We start from the raw sequence: 18166 nt of genomic DNA, 5'->3' as shown, positions 1-18166 counted from the left end.
TGTTAAACTCAAGTACACTAACAATTTCTAAAACTATAAAACCACCCTTAAAAGAATAAAAAATTAACTATAATATATGCATCATAATTGATTCCTTATTAGAGAATTATATATATATATATATGGTAGATCTCAAGTTAGAACTGTCTTGATATAATGAGCACTTCTGCAAAACTCCCAGGTGAGGTGTACTTAGTTATTTATTAAAATCCTTGAATAAGCAAAAATTAAGCAGAATCTCGCACCTTTGTAAATGTCACTCCCAAATGAGGTGTATTGAGTAATCTATTAAATCCTTGAAGACAGAGAAAATTAACCCTAAAATAAAATACAAAGAAGGAAATAACAAATTAAACAGAAACTCTTCTTTCTTCTCGAACATAAAAACCTCAAAAAGGCAAAAACCCTGAACAGAATTAAAAAATAAAAAACAAAAGCAAAACCTCACAAACAAAAACCCTATAAATAAAATCCATTAAACAATAATCAACAATCCCTCTTCTTTCAATGGAGTCGCTTTCCACTTCACTCCTCAACACTCCTTTACCTTCTTCTTCTTCTTCCACTTATTCCTTCAACTTAACATCCAATAAGCGAATTGGGTCTCTTAAATTCTCTGACAGTAGCTCTAATTTTGGCGGTGTTGGGCTCCGTATTCATGCCTTGGCGCGTCAAGTTTCCAGTGAAAGTGAAGATGAGAAACCTTTGAATAAAGGGTTTGGCCTAGTTTCTGGCGATAGCCTCTCTTTACCTCAGGTGCTTTACTATTCTTTTTTTTCTTTTCCTTTTTTTCTAATTATCAGTGAATTTTCGATAAGAGTAGTATAAAAAACAAAGTATTGTTTTTTCATTGATTTGACTCTGAGATATAGATTAATGTTTCAGTTTTGTGTTAATGATCAGTTGCATGTTTGTCGTATTCTTAACATTAGAGCTGAAGAAGTTTAAAGTTTGTTTTTTTGATGGCTAGAAAAAGGAGTTAGAGTGTCTTTGGGAATTGGGAGTGCTTTTGATACCACTAAAAGGGCTCCAATAGTTATTAAATGCGTTTTGAATTAATTTTTTACTTTTTGGATGGAGTCCTTTTGGGTAGACAAATCAGTTAAATGCTTTGTTGTGAAGCAATTTATTAGGCATTCCTTAAAAATACATATGTTTGATAAGAAAAGGTACTCTATAGGTATCATAAAGAGGCAATCCTATCTTGCATGCAACTTAAATAGCCTGAAATTTGTTGGGTATCATAAAGAGGCAATCCTATCTTGCAACGAACAAGCTCTATAACATGGTTTCAACTATTAAGAAGAACCAGAATCTACATGGTGCTTTTTAATAATGCATATTTTTTTTTTCAATAAGAGAAGTACTTAATAGGTTTTTTGCCAGAAAATGCTTTTATTTGAAATCACTTACTCTCAAATTACCTGTTGAGAATGCTGATTAAAATGTGCCTGAATTTTTCTTCCGGTTGGTTTCTAATCATTTTCGATGTAGATTTTGATAATTGTTAATGGTTGCAACTACATTATTAAGCTTGTTCTTTTGCAAGATAGTATTTACTTGGTTGACTTCAGTCACTCCAGATTAGACATGAACCTCTTGATTTAAAAGTATGCCCTCTGATGTAGAATTATGTGTGAGACAATGCATGCATCTATTCTATAGTGGGGAGACAGTTCTATTATATCTAAATTACTACATTGATGATGAATTGATTGATAATTTTAGCTGCTGCTGTTTCCCACTTCCATCTGGTGCCTTGTTATTACCATCCACTTTGGTCTGCCTGACTGCTTTTAGTTCGACCTAGCAATCAAGTCCTCTTTTTCCAGATTCTTGCTTCTGCTTCTTTCATGAAGTGATATATTTCTATGACAAGAAGTTCTGTTTGAAAATGTCTTCACTGTATCAAATAATTTATTTTTATTTGATTTTATGCTCTAAATATCGGTGATATGTAGCAACTTAATCGCTTTTATTGCCTGTTGGGCATGTGTCTATGTTTTCGGTGGTGGATAGCTATGTTCTTTTTATACCACTTAGCACAATTTTATAGTATTCTAAACCTGAATTAGAACTTTGTGAGAAAATCATTTCAGTGGATAATTCATTCACTATACTTCTTGATGTTCTTTTTGCATATTCTTATAAATTTGTAGTTATCACTTGACCTAAAAGCTCAAGTTGATAGAAAAGGCCCCAACAATAGTACATAAGCTACAATATGCTCCCTCACGTGCACCAAACACGACCAGAACCACAAACATAATTTATTATGATTTAATTTATACAATAAGGGGATTCAAATGAAAAACTTCTTGGTCCAGCTGGCTATGATATTATGTTATTTACTACTTATCTAAAAGCTTATTTTGTAGATAAAGATCCACATAGAATTTAAGATTGTATGGTACCATTAGAGATACTGAGGAAAAAGTCTTACCATAAACTTTTTAATCTATCCCTCCTATGCTTTTATCATTTGTGAATCTTGGAGAGTATTTGAGGAAACTTTAAGTTTTAGATTGCACAATTTTTGACATTCTGAAATTTCTCTTTTTCTCAAAAAATGCAAGAGATTTTGGAGGGTGTATGTGTTGCATACATGGTGAGGTTCTTGATCTGTTGTGTGGCTATGTAATATCTGCGACATTTTCTTTCCTGTGATATAGACAATTAATTACTGTATCAGATGGCTACTCTGGCTTAGTAGTGATGGCCTCTCTCATTTTTTGAAGGGTAATTCAGATCATGTTCAAAGTAATGAAAAGGATGCAGATAAAATAATAAAGTTGGAGGCCCCTCTTCTGTCTCCACCTCGTGGAAGTGGAAGTGGAAGTGGAACAGGAACAGGAACTGGTGGGGGAACAAGAGCTGGACTTTTTAGAACCCCAATATCTGGTGGAGTGCAGAGTGCAACCTCAGCTCATGGTTTACCTCGACCAGCCTTAGCAGTTCGCAATCTGATGGAGCAGGTATGTCAACATCTGGAATGCGTTTGGTATTACTTTTTGAAGGAGCTGCCTTTGGTGTATTTGATGAGTAATGACTTCTGTGTATTGTCTTTGTATTTTCATTTATTGAATAAAATTTTAAATCTGTCTTGCTTTCTCATTTAAGGCCAGATTTGCTCATCTTTGCACTGTAATGTCTCGGATGCACCACAGGCGAGAAGGTTATCCATTTGGGTCCCTTGTAGATTTTGCACCTGATTCTAGTGGGCGTAAGTCATTGGATTTTCTATAAGAATATTTATTGAAATTTTGTTATATTGGTTGATTTTTAACCCTTAACTTTTCATATTGTGCTGCTACTTAAGCATTTGACCGTAGATTTTACTGTGTCCTTCTACATGCCTGATATGATATATTGTCATATGTACTACGTTTTTATTTGCAGATCCAATATTTTCATTTTCACCACTGGCCATCCATACACGGAATTTGTTAGCTGACCCCAGGTGCACACTTGTTGTGCAGGTTAGTTATTTGATCTATCTACTTGGTTGGAATATCTGCTCTAGTGTTCGATTTATGGATTTTAGTGACTGTTAGATTTAATAGATACCGGGTTGGAGTGGCTTATCAAATGCCAGAGTAACAATATTTGGAGATGTCTTCCCACTTCCAGAGCATCAACAGGTTTTTGCCTCTCCCTTTCCTATTTCTTTGATTATTTTAAAATGAATGTATGGGTATGCCTTATGAAGATGGAAATTCTTTCTTTCTTTCTTTCTAGGGGTATAGACTTAATGCTTAAACACAAGCATTGAATGAAATTTCAGTGTGCCTAGAAGGGATTCCTCTGTAAATAGGATCTAGTTGACATTATTGTTTTTGTTCACATCATCACAGAGTTTCTTTAATTTGGTTGTTAATGTTGTTTGTATCATCTTCTTTGTGCCCCTTTCCATTTCTTTTGGAAAAACTTTTAAGTACTAATTCCTGTTGGACACAGCAGATGTACTAAACTTTCTTCAAGACTGGTATCGGTGCTAGTATTTATAGTTTATAATTTATAATTTTAGTGTCTTCTTGTGTTGTCAGGAGTGGGCCCATAAACAATACATCTCAAAACATCAACAAGGGCCTTCCCAACAGTGGGGGAATTTCTACTACTTTCGGATGCAAAACATAAGGTCTGTTTTCTGTTCATTTATTTATTTTTGGACTCTCTTATCATGATTTAGTTTTTTGATTATTCAGGTCTATTTTCTATTTAGACTAGTTCTTGTGCTAAATTTTACCCCTTCGTGTTGCATATGATATTTCTTGCTTGGAACTTTTCTCACTTGGATTATTGAGTTCAGATTCATCTTATAGATTTTGCTGTGGATATATTTATCATCTCTAGGTATCAAATTGGGTGGATAATTTTGCTTGGAATTTCTAGTATTTTGTTCATTATCAAATTTATATCATACTTTGCTGAGCCTTTATAAGCTCTTTTTGTGAGTAACAGTCAGAACTTTTTTTTTTTTTTTTTTTTAATGACCGGGGTGTTCGGACTGATTTATACGCACCTCAACTAATTTTTGGGGCCAATTAAACACCCTACAAGCCCAATGTTCTAAGGTAAGTCACAAATGTGGTAGGTGGCTTCGAGGTGGTTTGAACCTAGGAAGTCAATGAAGGGAGCAAACCTTCTTGATTGTCAGGCCAACCCCTTGGGGTTCAGTCAGAGCAATCTACTAATTAGATGGATAAAGTGCACTTTGCAAGCCAATTGGTCTCATATGGCTTTAGGAATCTAGCTACTTTCAGTTGCTTGGTTGTCGATGCCAATAGAAATTAATAATTTAGTTATAGGGTTAAAGAAAGGTTTTGGTGCTTGTGAAGCATACATGGTAGCTATATCAAGGTTAGAAGTGTGAAGTTTTGGGGGTCTTTATGTACTTATGGTTCTTCAGAGTTTAGGTCCTATGCTTTAATCATCATAATTGGGAAGCTTCAATGATATAGCTGAGATGTTTTTTGTTGTGTTTATTGGGGTCTATTGTAGGACTTAGTTTGATACAGTAGTTTTGTTTAGTGGCTGATCTCTCTAAGTTCTATAGGAAAGCTAAACCTTTCTGGTTCGCTTGTCCATTGTTGGTCTATCTTAATACAGTTCTTCTTGTTTCCTTGCCAAAAAAAGGAAAAAATAACATTATTGTGACAAAGAACTATCTTGTAATTTCATATAAATGTTATGTATCATTCTAGACACAGAAGTCTAAACTGTTTATGGTCTATAGGAATTAAATTTGAATATTTTCCCTAGTTAGTAAGTTCGCGAATTATACGCCCACCTGTATAATTCGCGAACAACCGTATTTTATAAGCCCAGCCGTACTATTCGCGAATTATTCTCGTATCCGAATTTTTGCCGAATTTTTATAAACTTATTTTTCATCATTTTCCGTATCATACCCGTAAAATTCCCGTACCCTTTTTTTGTCGTACCTGTATATTTGAAATGTTATATAGATTTTAACCAAGTGGCCCATGAAAAATGCTAAAACTAGGATTGATATTGCCGTATTTTTCAAAACGTATTATTGACAATGTGTCGTATTAAACCTGTATATACTCGTATCGTATTTTTTTCGTATCCGAACTTTATGGCCGAAATTTTACAAACGTATTTTTCACCATTTGCCGTATCATACCCGTAAAATTCCCGTATCGATTTTTTGCCGTACCCGTATTTACTAACTAGGATATTTTCACAGTTTTACCTTATTTATTTTGGCTTTGGCCTCTAATCTAACCCTACTTTTGTGCTTTCTCTTTTAATTTTTTAAATATAGTTGTATAGATGTTAAATTTTCTCTGTCTACTCATTTCTATGATTGATGTTGGTGGAATGGGCTTAAATGTTACCTAAACTGAGAGTTTGAGTTTGATATATTTTTGACAGAACAATTCATGACTCGGTTTTTTTATTTATTTATTTATTTTTTTTTGAGGTTGCATGTCCATACTTTTTATGTTCATTCTGTGAGAGTTCTCAGCTATAAGTTAATCTTTGTATCATGATGAAGATAATTTTGTTTTACAATTCAGTGACATATACTTCATTGGAGGCTTTGGCACTGTTGCCTGGGTCGATGTCAAGGAATATGAAGCCCTCAAGCCTGATAAAATTGCTGTTGATGGAGGCGAGCAAAATCTGAAGGTGGATACTTTCTCTTATTTCTTGAATCTGTTCTGTTTTATTTCAGTATGATCAATATGCAGTAGTATAGTAGGTAGGAATCTTGATGGAGACGAGCAAATATCAAAACTAACATTACTAACTAGGGACATTTCGTCCTTCCTGCATCATTTAGAGAATACTGCTACCCTTTGTTCTCCTTTTGCCCATATGAGATGATGCTGTAGAGTATTTCACACTGTAAACTTTGTGCTTTGGGATTGATTTGGTTTAAGTTTGCTTCTATTGCAGGAACTCAACGCAATATTCTCAAAGCCGCTCAGAGAGCTGTTATCCATGGAGACTGAGGTAGATGATGCTGCCCTCATATCAATAGACAGCAAAGGAACTGATATTCGTGTCCGTCAAGGTGCACAGGTATTCATAATCACATTTCATATGACAACTGTTAAGAATTTGCCATTGTTTACGTCTTCATGCTGGGTTTAATTTGCTTTGCACTATCTCGGCAGTTCAATATACAGAGGTTGTCTTTCGAAGAAGGTCATAGAGTTGAAACATTGGAGGAAGCCAAGGCTGCCCTTTGGAAACTAATTAAAAAGGGTCCGGTACATAACTTGCATACATAAAAGTTGGATTGCTCATAATGCATCGTTGAGCATCGGTTTCCTACCTTCCTGAGAAGCATAAAGTAAGGTGAGTTACCAGAATCTGTAACCTTAGACATTTGAGAAGTCACTAATCTTTTTTTTCCTTTCTTTTTTTGTTGTGGGTTCTCTTGTCATTTGATAACTTATAATTTTAGGCTTTATAGCTATAGAAACTTCTGTATTAAAAAATAAACAAGGCAATGCCAGCCCCTCCCTAATTCTATCCTTTTTTTTGGGTGATAAGTTTCTTGACCTAATTGGGGTTGGGAAATTCCATCATTTTTGGAGGGATATTTTTTTTTTTTTTTTTTTTGAAAAAGATATGGCCGTGACATGCTGTTGTCGTATTCGTGCTGAGTTTGACACCATTTGATGCCCACCATATTTATCTGTCCATTAATACAATCACTGATGGAAACCAATATCAAAGAAGGAGCTACATGCTGCTGACTTTGAGCTTCTTCATCAATTGATGGTGAATTGGGTAACTTGAGGATTAATATTTTTTCAAGCGTCCTCATGATTTTTGAAAATTATCAAACACCACCTCGCGATCATCAAAAAAACTCCATTAAGATTGTCAAAACACCCATACAAGTATAAAATCCTCTTATAGGAAAGATTTAATAGTTTTTGAAATTATAAAATTGTTGTTTGAAGAATTTAATATGGCTTTTATGAGGCTACATATTTCTACAAATTAAAATTTATTAAATACATTTAGCTTCATCGAAAGTCTACCTTCAATTACTCCAATAAATACAAAACTCTGAAAGCTATTGTAAGTACTAAGTGGGGTTTTGTTTAATCAACCAATATTGAGATAAATGACAATGAAATTTTTGTCATCCTGATTATGATATTGTAATTATCTTCTTATATTCAATCATATTTTTGCCACAAAACATAATTGATTTCATCTGTTACCATTTATGTATCAAAAACAGTTTCTTATCCAATCAACATTCAAAACACAAGTAAAAAGATCTATTTGGATAATAAGATATATCTAAGTAAATATCTTAAGTACAAGTATTTGATTTTTAAAGAAATAAATTAATATTTTACCATAAACTCCTTTTATCTTTTTGTATTTTTGGAATTTAATTTCCTCCCATAGCTTAGATACCAGAATAACAAATTTCAAATTAAAAACTTTCATCTCCAAAAACTTTGATAATAAGAAGCGTAAATTCTATATCTATCCCTATAATATGCTCTCAACATAATTTATATGCTATTAATGCTATCCATATGAATATATGGTAGAAATTCAAAATGCTTATGAAGTAGATGAGATGTTATACATATGAATTTGTCTTCAAGACAAAGCAAAATTGTCTTCACACACACACACACAAAATAAATAAATAAAGCAATGTGAACTAATGCAATTTTCATCCCATAAGATCTTTATAAAATTTAATTCACCTATTTCATGAGATTTGCCTGAATTATAAATGAACCTATTTAGCTTAAAAGATAGATAACAACTTTCTATATTTTAAATGCTTTCAATAAATTTTGTAAAATATGTTTATTTATTTTCATCCCTATGAGATGATTTAATATTAACTCATTCACTTTGTTCAGAAAGTAATAAAAACCACCCTATAATTATCAAAAACATCTCTAAATAATATCAAAACTCTCCTTAAAATGATCAAACAACCCCTTATAAAATTATCAAACAAACCCAATAGGAATATTTAATACTTTCTGAACGGATTTGATAAGTTCATACTAAACAATCTCATAAAGAAAATGAAATCCTTTTATAAAACTAACATCTTTTAAATGATAAGGGATGTTTATAATGATTTTCAAAATTTCTTATCAATAATATTCAACATCAATAATTAATAATAGTATAATGTGATAAATTGAAAATATGCATTATAAGTGTGCCATTCAAATTTTACTATTTTTTTCTTTTTTTTTTTTTTTTTTTGTTAACATTATTAGCATTTATATGTCTCCACTAGTAGAAACCCAAATATAAAGCATGAAGACAGATGTCACAACACAAAGGAAAGAGAAAAGATGATTTCATTTTCATATCAAATGACAAGACAAAGAAAATACATAGATGAGTGAACAAATGATGTTCGGCCAAAAAGCTTATAATTTCATAAGCAAGACAAAAGAAAGTTGGTTGCCCCCACCCACCTATCCTTTCATATAATTGAAATTCTATTTTACGGTTTATGAACTGTATGTTTGTCAATTAAGTAGTAAGCCTCAGCATATATGAGAAATGCAACCTTAGCTCCCATTCTGTTGAATTCTGTTAAGAAAAATTGCTCAATATGTAAAGTGTCTTTTTGGCCTTGTTCAACCTACTATAAAATTACAAGAACCCCTCATTGTTCAACCCACTATAAAATTTCTAGAACCCCTCATTGCCTAATAATAGAGCACCCCCAAGGAAAAACTGTTGATCGTCAACGTCTCCAACAACTTTTCAGCGTTGTTGGAGCCTTCCAATGATAGCCCAAAAAGCTATTGAGGCCTTGCAACAATAAATATTGAGATTAGATAAGGCTTCTTGGCGGTCACCTGAGGCTAAATGCTCTACAAGGTCGAGAGGTTGAATCTAGTCTCTATCGATATCGAGAGGCAAAATCTAGCCTCACGGCTCAGTCGAAGCTAGATTTGGCCTCTCGAAAAATAGTAGAGGTTGAATTAGCATTAATAAAGGTCAAATCTAACTTCTAGTTAGTTGATAGAGACATTATTTGTCTTTGGGGCATGTTGTTGAGGCCAACACCAGAGGTGAGAAAGGAGGATAAAGAGGGGGGAAAAGGGAAAAAAGAGAGCAAGAAGCCCCGCGCGAGGGGGGGGGGGGGGGGGGGGGGGGGGGGGGGGGGGGGGGGGTTCGGGGGTTGGGGTTGTTGGGGAGTTGAATAGTCTAGAATATAATAGAAAACAAGAAATGTCAAACATAATTTTTTTTTTTATTTGTTGACCAGTGGTGTTTGGGTCAGCTTGTATGCACATCAACTAATTTACTGAAGTTAACGGCTGGATAAATCCCCTGAATGATCCCTATTAGTGCTTGGAGGGACTCGAACTCAGAAATCCATGTTAGATCCCATTACTCTTTTACCATCAGGTCACCCAGTGATAGTTTCAAACATAACTTTCCTTATAAGTGAAAATGTCAAGTTCACCTATCTTTTAGCTAACTCTGGAAAAATTGGCAAAATTGGGGTTAGGCTGACAAAGAATTGGCAAACATGTGGGGTTTGATAGAAAAATCCCTTAAAACTTTTATTTTTCTCAACACCGACAACCCAAGACATCACCAATCCCAATGGTACAATTCACCATTTTCATTCCTTTCAAAATAATAAACAAGCCTTCCTTTTAACCAATTATTCAAGAACAATCTAGAGGAAAATGTTAACATTTACTTTCTGCCATGACCCATCCCTTTCGTGCAAAGCAATTGCCAAACCCATAATAATGTTTTTACAATAATTTCTTTTTTGACCTTTTCTTTGATAATGACTACTCTACATTTTACCTCTTCCTTTTTACATGAACCTACTAATTTTTAGAAAATAAACAGTCAATGGTAATTTTTTCTTGGAGGTATATTTTAAATAATAATTTATCCTAATGTTTTCTTTTTTTTTTTGGTAACCGGTATATCCGGACTAGTTTGTGTGTGTTGAAATTTTAATAATAATAAGAAACTAAACAGCAGTAGCAAAACAGTGGAAGAATAGCAACAAAACAGCAGAAGAACAGCAGCAAAACAACAATGAGAACAGCAAGAAAAACAGCAGCAAGGCAGCAGTGAGAATAGCAGGAAAACAGCAGCAAGACAACATCGAGAATAGCAGGAAACCAGCAGCAAAACAGTAACGATACAGTAGTGTCAAGGCGTGCAAAAGCACTGTCCTTAAGATCAGAATTCCGCCCCTACTGGAAGAATCTTCGTGGTGCAAAAAGGCTCAACAGCAGACTAATCTCTAGGATATAATGACGAATCTCTTTTTAGAGTGCACTCTCCAAGAGAGATTTAGAACAGTATAATATAAAATAGAAGTGGTGAAGGAGAGCTGGAAGTTATAAAAATGTAGAGGCAAAATGAATTCTCTCAAGTAGGAAAATCGTCTCTGCATAAAAGAGAATAAAAAACCCCTTTTTGTACTTGTCTCTTACATGTAATATCCATTTTTTTAATTATTAAGCTTGAAACTGCCCAGCCTTTATAACAGCCATTTTTAATTTTAAAAAAAAATGAAATTGCCCAACCATGATTTGAATTGTAAAGTAATCAAAAAAATTGTAATTGCATTCAAGTCATAGCAGTCCAAAATTTTAATTACATTCAAATCATAATAGTCCAAAAATTTAATTAAAAAATTGTTATTTTGAAATATCATAACAACCCAGCTTTTATAACAATCTCCCACATATTTCAAAATAACCAATCACCACTGATTATAGAATTTAATGTTTATGAGTTGGTGTCTTTCGGACTATGAACCAATCATTGAGTAACTAAACGTGAGTTACAAAAATTTGGTGAAACAAAGTTTCTATGAACCAAAAATTTCTTTATGTAATTCAGAGGATTAGTTCCTCACACCAAATTCTCTACATTGTATACTGTTCTACGGTTTAGCACTTTATGACCCTGTGCTAGCCTGGATTTCAAGAGTGCTCTAGAGATGCCTGCCTAAGCTTTCATAGGGATCGACCTAATTCCACACTCACATAGGTGAACCTCCATAAGGTGTGAATTGCAGTTTTTCACAACACTATTTAAGTTGGCTATGGATTTCATTAAGAGTAATTTTACTCAACCTTATTCACTACAATCAATATTATCTCGCCATAGGGAGGACTTTCTATAGATAAAATTCGATAATACTTATCAAGACAACAAGTGACTTGTTATTACCCTTATGAACCTACTTCTTAGGATTTCCAATCACATAGGTTTAGGGTTACCATCACTCTTGCCTTATTCTTTAGGCATAACCCATCCCCCTCGAAGTGTATTCCACTAACCTCCTACTTAGTGGTTTAGTCAGGATCGGCCAAATTTAACTCTGACTTCACAAAATCTAGGCTCACTACCCCAGATTCCTAGCAGCTGCTTTATAATGGTATGTCTTATCCGGATATATCTGCTTTTCCCATTATAAATTTTGCTCTTTGCCTCACTATTGTGGCCTGACAATCACAATGGTTGATACTGAAACAAGAGGGTGAGTTTCAATAGGAAGATCTGCTAAGAAATTCCTTAACACTTAGCCTCAGAACATGCTTTTGTAAGGCGATAAGCTCAGACTCCATGGTAGACCGAGCTATGCAAGTTTGTTTGGAAGACTTCCATGACACAGCACCTCCACCAAGTGTAAAGAGATAACCACTTGTGGATTTTTTTTCATCTGAATCTGAACCAATTGGCATCGGAATATCCTTCTAATATAGGTGTGTACTTCCAACGTTAGCCCATAATCAATGGTGCTTTCAAATATCTAGCAACTTTGTCTAATGCATCCAATGACCTTACAGGATTATGAGTATACACTCAATCTAGTGACAACATAAGCAAATATTAGGCCTCAACTATTATTAAGTACATAAGGCTACCAATGACTTGGGCATATCTATTTTGACTCACACTGTGTTGTGTATTTTTCTTGAGTTGAGTATTTCCATCATAAGGAGTTGAGACGGTTACTGTCTAAATACCAAATTTTCTTAAGAAAATTTCAACATAGTGTTGTTGTGATAACTTAAGACCATCATTTATCTTAATGATTTTAATCTCAAGAATAACATTTGCCTCCCCCAATCTTTCATATCAAAATTTGAGGAAAGAAACTCTTTAGTCTTAATTATCACATCAATAGTAGCACCAACTATTAACATGTCATCAACATAGAGACATATTATCACATAAGTATTGTCTTCAAAGATTTAGAAATACACATTTATCTGAATCATTAATTGTATAACCATTGAGACTAACACTTGGTCAAACTCTCATGCCATTGTTTTGGTGCTGTTTAAGTCCATAAAGAGACTTTACCCGTTTGCACACTTATGCTCGTACCTGGGATAACACAATCCTTGGTTGTTTCATATAAATTTTTCATCAAGGTCTCCATAAAGAAAAGCTGTCTTTACATCCATTTGATGTATATGTAATTTGTAAATTGCAGCTAAAACAATTAACACTCTAATTGAGCTATTCTTGTTACAGGAGCAAAGTGTCAAAATAATCTATATCTTTCTTTTGTGTAAACCTTTGGCAACCAATCTTGCTTGTATTTAAATTGATCCACAGTCTTTAATTTCTTTTTAATATCCATTTGCACCCTATTGGTTTTGTTCCTAGAGCACATTAACTACTTCCCGTGTATGATTACTCATAATGGACTCAATTTCATTATTTATTGCCTCTTTCCAAAGGGATGCATCACGAGAAGTCATTGCTTCTTCATAAGTCTGAGGATCATTCTTTGTAAGAAAGACATAGTAATCACTACCAAAACTTTTGGCTTTTCTTACTTTCTTACTTCTCCTTATTTTTAACTCTGAACTTTCAAAGAATTCCGAAGAGTTTCATTTTGAGGAGAAATCTCCAAAGTTTCATTTTGAGGTAAAGCCTTTTCACAATTGATTTTCTTATTCTCAAAGAAATCTACGTTTTTAGATTCAATGATTGTGTTTGCATCATATAAACCAACCTCTTGCTTTATTACCATGAATCTATAAGCAGCACTGTTCTGAGCATAACCTATAAACATACAATCAACAGTCCTGGGTCTTAACCTTTTCCTTTTAGGTTCAAGAATTAAGACTTTAGCAAAACACACCCACACTTTAAAATATTTTAGGTTAGGTACATGACCTTTCCAGAGTTCATATGGTGCTTTGCCTATTTTCTTAAAAGGAATTATGTTTTGTATGTAACAAGCTGAAAGCATTGCTTCCCCCCACAAATTAAAAGGTGCTCCAAAACTAATCAACATAGCATTCACCATTTCTTTTAAAGTTCTATTTCTCCTCTCAGCAACTCCATTTGACTGTGGAGAATAAGGAGGTGTAGTCTCATGTATAATACCATAATCTCTACAAAAGGAATCAAAGTCATTTGACTCATATTCACCTCCTCTATCCGTTCTTAACTTTTTAATTTTCTTATTGAGTTGATTTTCAACTTCCTTTTTATAAGTTAAGAACATTTTAGTTGCTTCATCTTTACTTCTCAATAACTATACTCTAGTATATCTAGAGTAATCATCAATAAAAGTTACGTAAAACTTTTTTCCTCCTCTGGTCATGGTTTGTTTCAAATCTCCAAGATCACTGTGAATTTCTGAGAAACTCATTTTCTCGTTCTAGAACTGGTTTACAAGTCTTTTTTGTGGATTTAGATTCCACACACACATCACATTTATCAATATTTGAAACATTGAGATTTGATAATAAACCAAGTTCTTTCATTTTTTTTCAAATAACCATAATTCACATGACCTAATCTACCGTGCCATAAATCTATTGAATCAATAACATAAGCAGAAGAAGATGCATTTTCATTCATAATAATATTAAGTACATTGAGTTTAAATAACTCTCCAGAACAATACCCCTTCCCAACGAAGGCCCCATTCTTGGACATTATAATTTTGTCACCCTCAAAGAAGACTTTTACTCTAGCTTTTCCCAACACATAAACAGATACAAGATTATATCGAATGTTTGGAACATGTAAAACATTACTCAGTGAGAGGGTTTTCCCAAAAGTAAGTTTGAGAAGAATTTTCCCCTCTCNGTTCCTAGAGGCAAATTAACTACTTCCCGTGTATGATTACTCATAATGGACTCAATTTCATTATTTATTGCCTCTTTCCAAAGGGATGCATCACGAGAAGTCATTGCTTCTTCATAAGTCTGAGGATCATTCTTTCTAAGAAAGACATAGTAATCACCACCAAAACTTTTGGCTTTTCTTACTTTTTTACTTCTCCTTATTTTTAACTCTGAACTTTCAAAGAATTCCGAAGAGTTTCATTTTGAGGAGAACTCTCCAAAGTTTCATTTTGAGGTAAAACCTTTTCACAATTGATTTTCTTATTCTCAAAGAAATCTAAGTTTTTAGATTCAATGATTGTGTTTGCATCATATAAACCAACCTCTTGCTTTATTACCATGAATCTATAAGCAGCACTGTTCTGAGTATAACCTATAAACATACAATCAACAGTCCTGGGTCTTAACCTTTTCCTTTTAGGTTCAAGAATTAAGACTTTAGCAAAACACCACCACGCTTTAAAATATTTTAGGTTAGGTATATGACCTTTCCAGAGTTCATATGGTGTTTTGCCTATTTTCTTAAAAGGAATTATGTTTTGTATGTAACAAGCTGAAAGCATTGCTTCCCCCCACAAATTAAAAGGTGCTCCAGAACTAATCAACATAACATTCACCATTTCTTTTAAAGTTCTATTTCACCTCTCAGCAACTCTATTTGACTGTGGAGAATAAGGATGTGTAGTCTCATGTATAATACCATGATCTCTACAAAAGGAATCAAAGTCATTTGACTCATATTCACCTCCTCTATCCATTCTTAACCTTTTAATTTTCTTATTGAGTTGATTTTCAACTTCCTTTTTATAAGTTAAGAACATTTTAGTCGCTTCATCTTTACTTCTCAATAACTATACTCTAGTATATCTAGAGTTATCATCAATAAAAGTTATGTAAAACTTTTTTCCTCCTCTGGTCATGGTTTGTTTCAAATCTCCAAGATCACTGTGAATTAAACTGAGAAACTCATTTTCTCGTTCTAGAACTGGTTTACAAGTCTTTTTTGTGGATTTAGATTCCACACACACATCACATTTATCAATATTTGAAATATTGAGATTTGATAATAAACCAAGTTCTTTCATCTTTTTCAAATAACCATAATTCACATGACCTAATCTACCATGCCATAAATCTATTGAATCAATAACATAAGCAGAAGAAGATGCATTTTCATTCATAATAACATTAAGTACATTGAGTTTAAATAACTCTCCAGAACAATACCCCTTCCCAACGAAGGCCCATTCTTGGACATTATAATTTTGTCACCCTCAAAGAAGACTTTTACTCTAGCCTTTCCCAATATATAAACGGATACAAGATTATATCGAATGTTTGGAACATGTAAAACATTACTCAGTGAGAGGGTTTTCCCAGAAGTAAGTTTGAGAAGAATTTTCCCCTTTCCTAAAACAGGAGTAGAGCGAGAATCACCAAGGTAAACACATTCTTCTCCATCCCTCACTGGTATGTACTCATAGAAAGAATTTCTATCTCCACAAATATGTTTTGTGACCCTAAAATCAATTATCCATTCTTTTTTTCCAACAATCATGTTCACTTGTGAGACAACCACAACAGCAATAACATCATCCCCCTCAGCCAGATTGGCTTTAAGAGGATTTTTGTTGTCTCCAGTTTTTCTGTATCTGCATTGGCTAGCAAAATGTCAAGTTTTCCCACACACAAAACAATGTCCTTTCTTTTTGAAAGTGTTGGGGTTTTTGTTGTTAAACAGTTTCTTGTTATTGTTCTTAAAACTCTGTGGTTTCTTGTTCTTAGGTTGAGGAGGAGCCACTTAGTTTTCAACAACATTAGCCTTGGATGTCAATTCCTTGGCCTTGTCGACTTTATCTCTAAGCCTATTCGTCTCCTCAATCCTAATATGTACTATCACATCTTCTAAGCTCATTTGCTTCTGCTTATGTTTCATACTATTCTTATAATCTCTCTATGAATCTAGAAGTTTCTCAATTAAACAACCAGCCACAAAAGTTTCAAGAAGAATTATTTCTTCATTTTTCAAATCATTTTTCAATAAATGATAGTCATGGACTTGCATGGATACCTCTTTTTCTTCTACCATTTTAAAATCTAAGAAGTTTCCTATAGCATATTTTTGTGTTCTAGCATCCTCAACAACATATTTCTTTTTTAGGATTGTCCATATCTCATGTACAGTCTTATAAGTGCAATAAACATCATAAAGCTCATTTGATAATGTACTGAGAATAATATGGCAACATGTCTTATTACTTTCTTCCATGTATCAAGTTTTTTGTCAAAATTGTTCACTCCAGGTTTTGGTTCTTCTGTTGAGAGATACTCTGCAAAACCGAGCACGTCTAGGGAGTCAAATACTTTTTCTTGCCACCTCTTGAAATGAGCTCCGACAAAAGGCTCAATTTTGGAGATGTCAGGAAGTGATTTGGCAGTGAGAATTGTAGCGTCCATCTTGGAAAATTCTGATCTTAAGAATGTTGAAATTTTAATAATAATAAGCAACTAAACAGTAACAGTAAAACAGTGGAAGAACAACAACAAAATAGCAGAAGAACAACAACAAAACAGAAGTGAGAACAGCAAGAGAAACAGCAACGAGGCAGCAGTGAGAATAACAAGAAAACAATAGCAAGACAGCAGCGAGAATAGCAGGAAACCAGCAGCAAAACAGTAATGACACAGTAGTGTCAAGGCGTGCAAAAGCACTGTCCTTAAGATCAGAATTCCACCCTTATTGGAAGAATCTTCGTGGTGCAAAAAGGCTCAACAGCGGACTGACCTCTAGGATACAATGACGAATCTCTTTTTAGAGTGCACTCTCTAAGAGAGATTTAAAACAGTATAAGATAAAATAGAAGTGGTGAAGGAGAGCTGGAAGTTATAAAAATGTAGAGGCAAAATGAATTCTCTCAAGTAGGAAAATTGTCTCTGCATAAAAGAGAATAAAACACCCATTTTTATACTTGCCTCTTACATGTAACAACCATTTTTTTAATTATTAAGATTGAAACTGCCCAGCCTTTATAACAACCATTTTTAATTAAAAAGAAAAATGAAACTGCCCAACCATGATTTGAATTGTAAAGTAATCGAAGCAATTGCAATTGCATTCAAGTCATAAGAGTACAAAATTTTAATTACATTCAAATCATAACAGTCCAAAAATTTAATTAAAAAATTGTTATTTTGAAATATCATAACAGCCCAGCTTCTATAAGAGTGCGCACCTCAACTAATCTCTTAAATTCTTTTAACACCTCACAAGCCTAAAAGACAAGGTAAGTCACAATGTAATAGGTAGTCCTAAGGTTCGAATACAAAAAGTCAATGAAAGAAACAAACCTCATTGACCAACAGACTAATCCGTTAGGGTTAATTTATTCTATATTACTAGTATTGCATTAAGGTTGTTAATCTTTTATTTAACGAACGAAATATGAAACGTGTTCGTCAAATAACATTGACCTTGACAAATGAATAACATCATATTGCAAATTATTACTTCAAAGACTTAAGAGGAAAAATTA

The 18166-nt window shown here is 33.7% G+C and overlaps 1 protein-coding gene across 1 annotated transcript; it reads left to right on the top strand.

The window, feature by feature from the left end:
* Positions 1-357: 357 nt before the first annotated feature.
* LOC116139781 lies at positions 358-7031 on the top strand. The gene is made up of 9 exons (XM_031425438.1): positions 358-756; positions 2739-2975; positions 3121-3223; positions 3400-3479; positions 3564-3641; positions 4047-4138; positions 6048-6159; positions 6430-6555; positions 6651-7031. The coding sequence occupies exons 1-9, from the start codon at positions 508-510 to the stop codon at positions 6765-6767; spliced, it is 1194 nt and encodes a 397-aa protein (XP_031281298.1). The 5' UTR covers positions 358-507; the 3' UTR covers positions 6768-7031.
* Positions 7032-18166: the final 11135 nt, after the last annotated feature.

This window comes from Pistacia vera, unplaced genomic scaffold (assembly GCF_008641045.1).
Source record: "Pistacia vera cultivar Batoury unplaced genomic scaffold, PisVer_v2 Contig359, whole genome shotgun sequence".
Taxonomy (NCBI): Eukaryota; Viridiplantae; Streptophyta; class Magnoliopsida; order Sapindales; family Anacardiaceae; genus Pistacia; species Pistacia vera.
The sequence above is the reverse complement of the archived record's forward strand: the minus strand, read 5'-3'. Positions and strand labels throughout refer to the sequence as shown.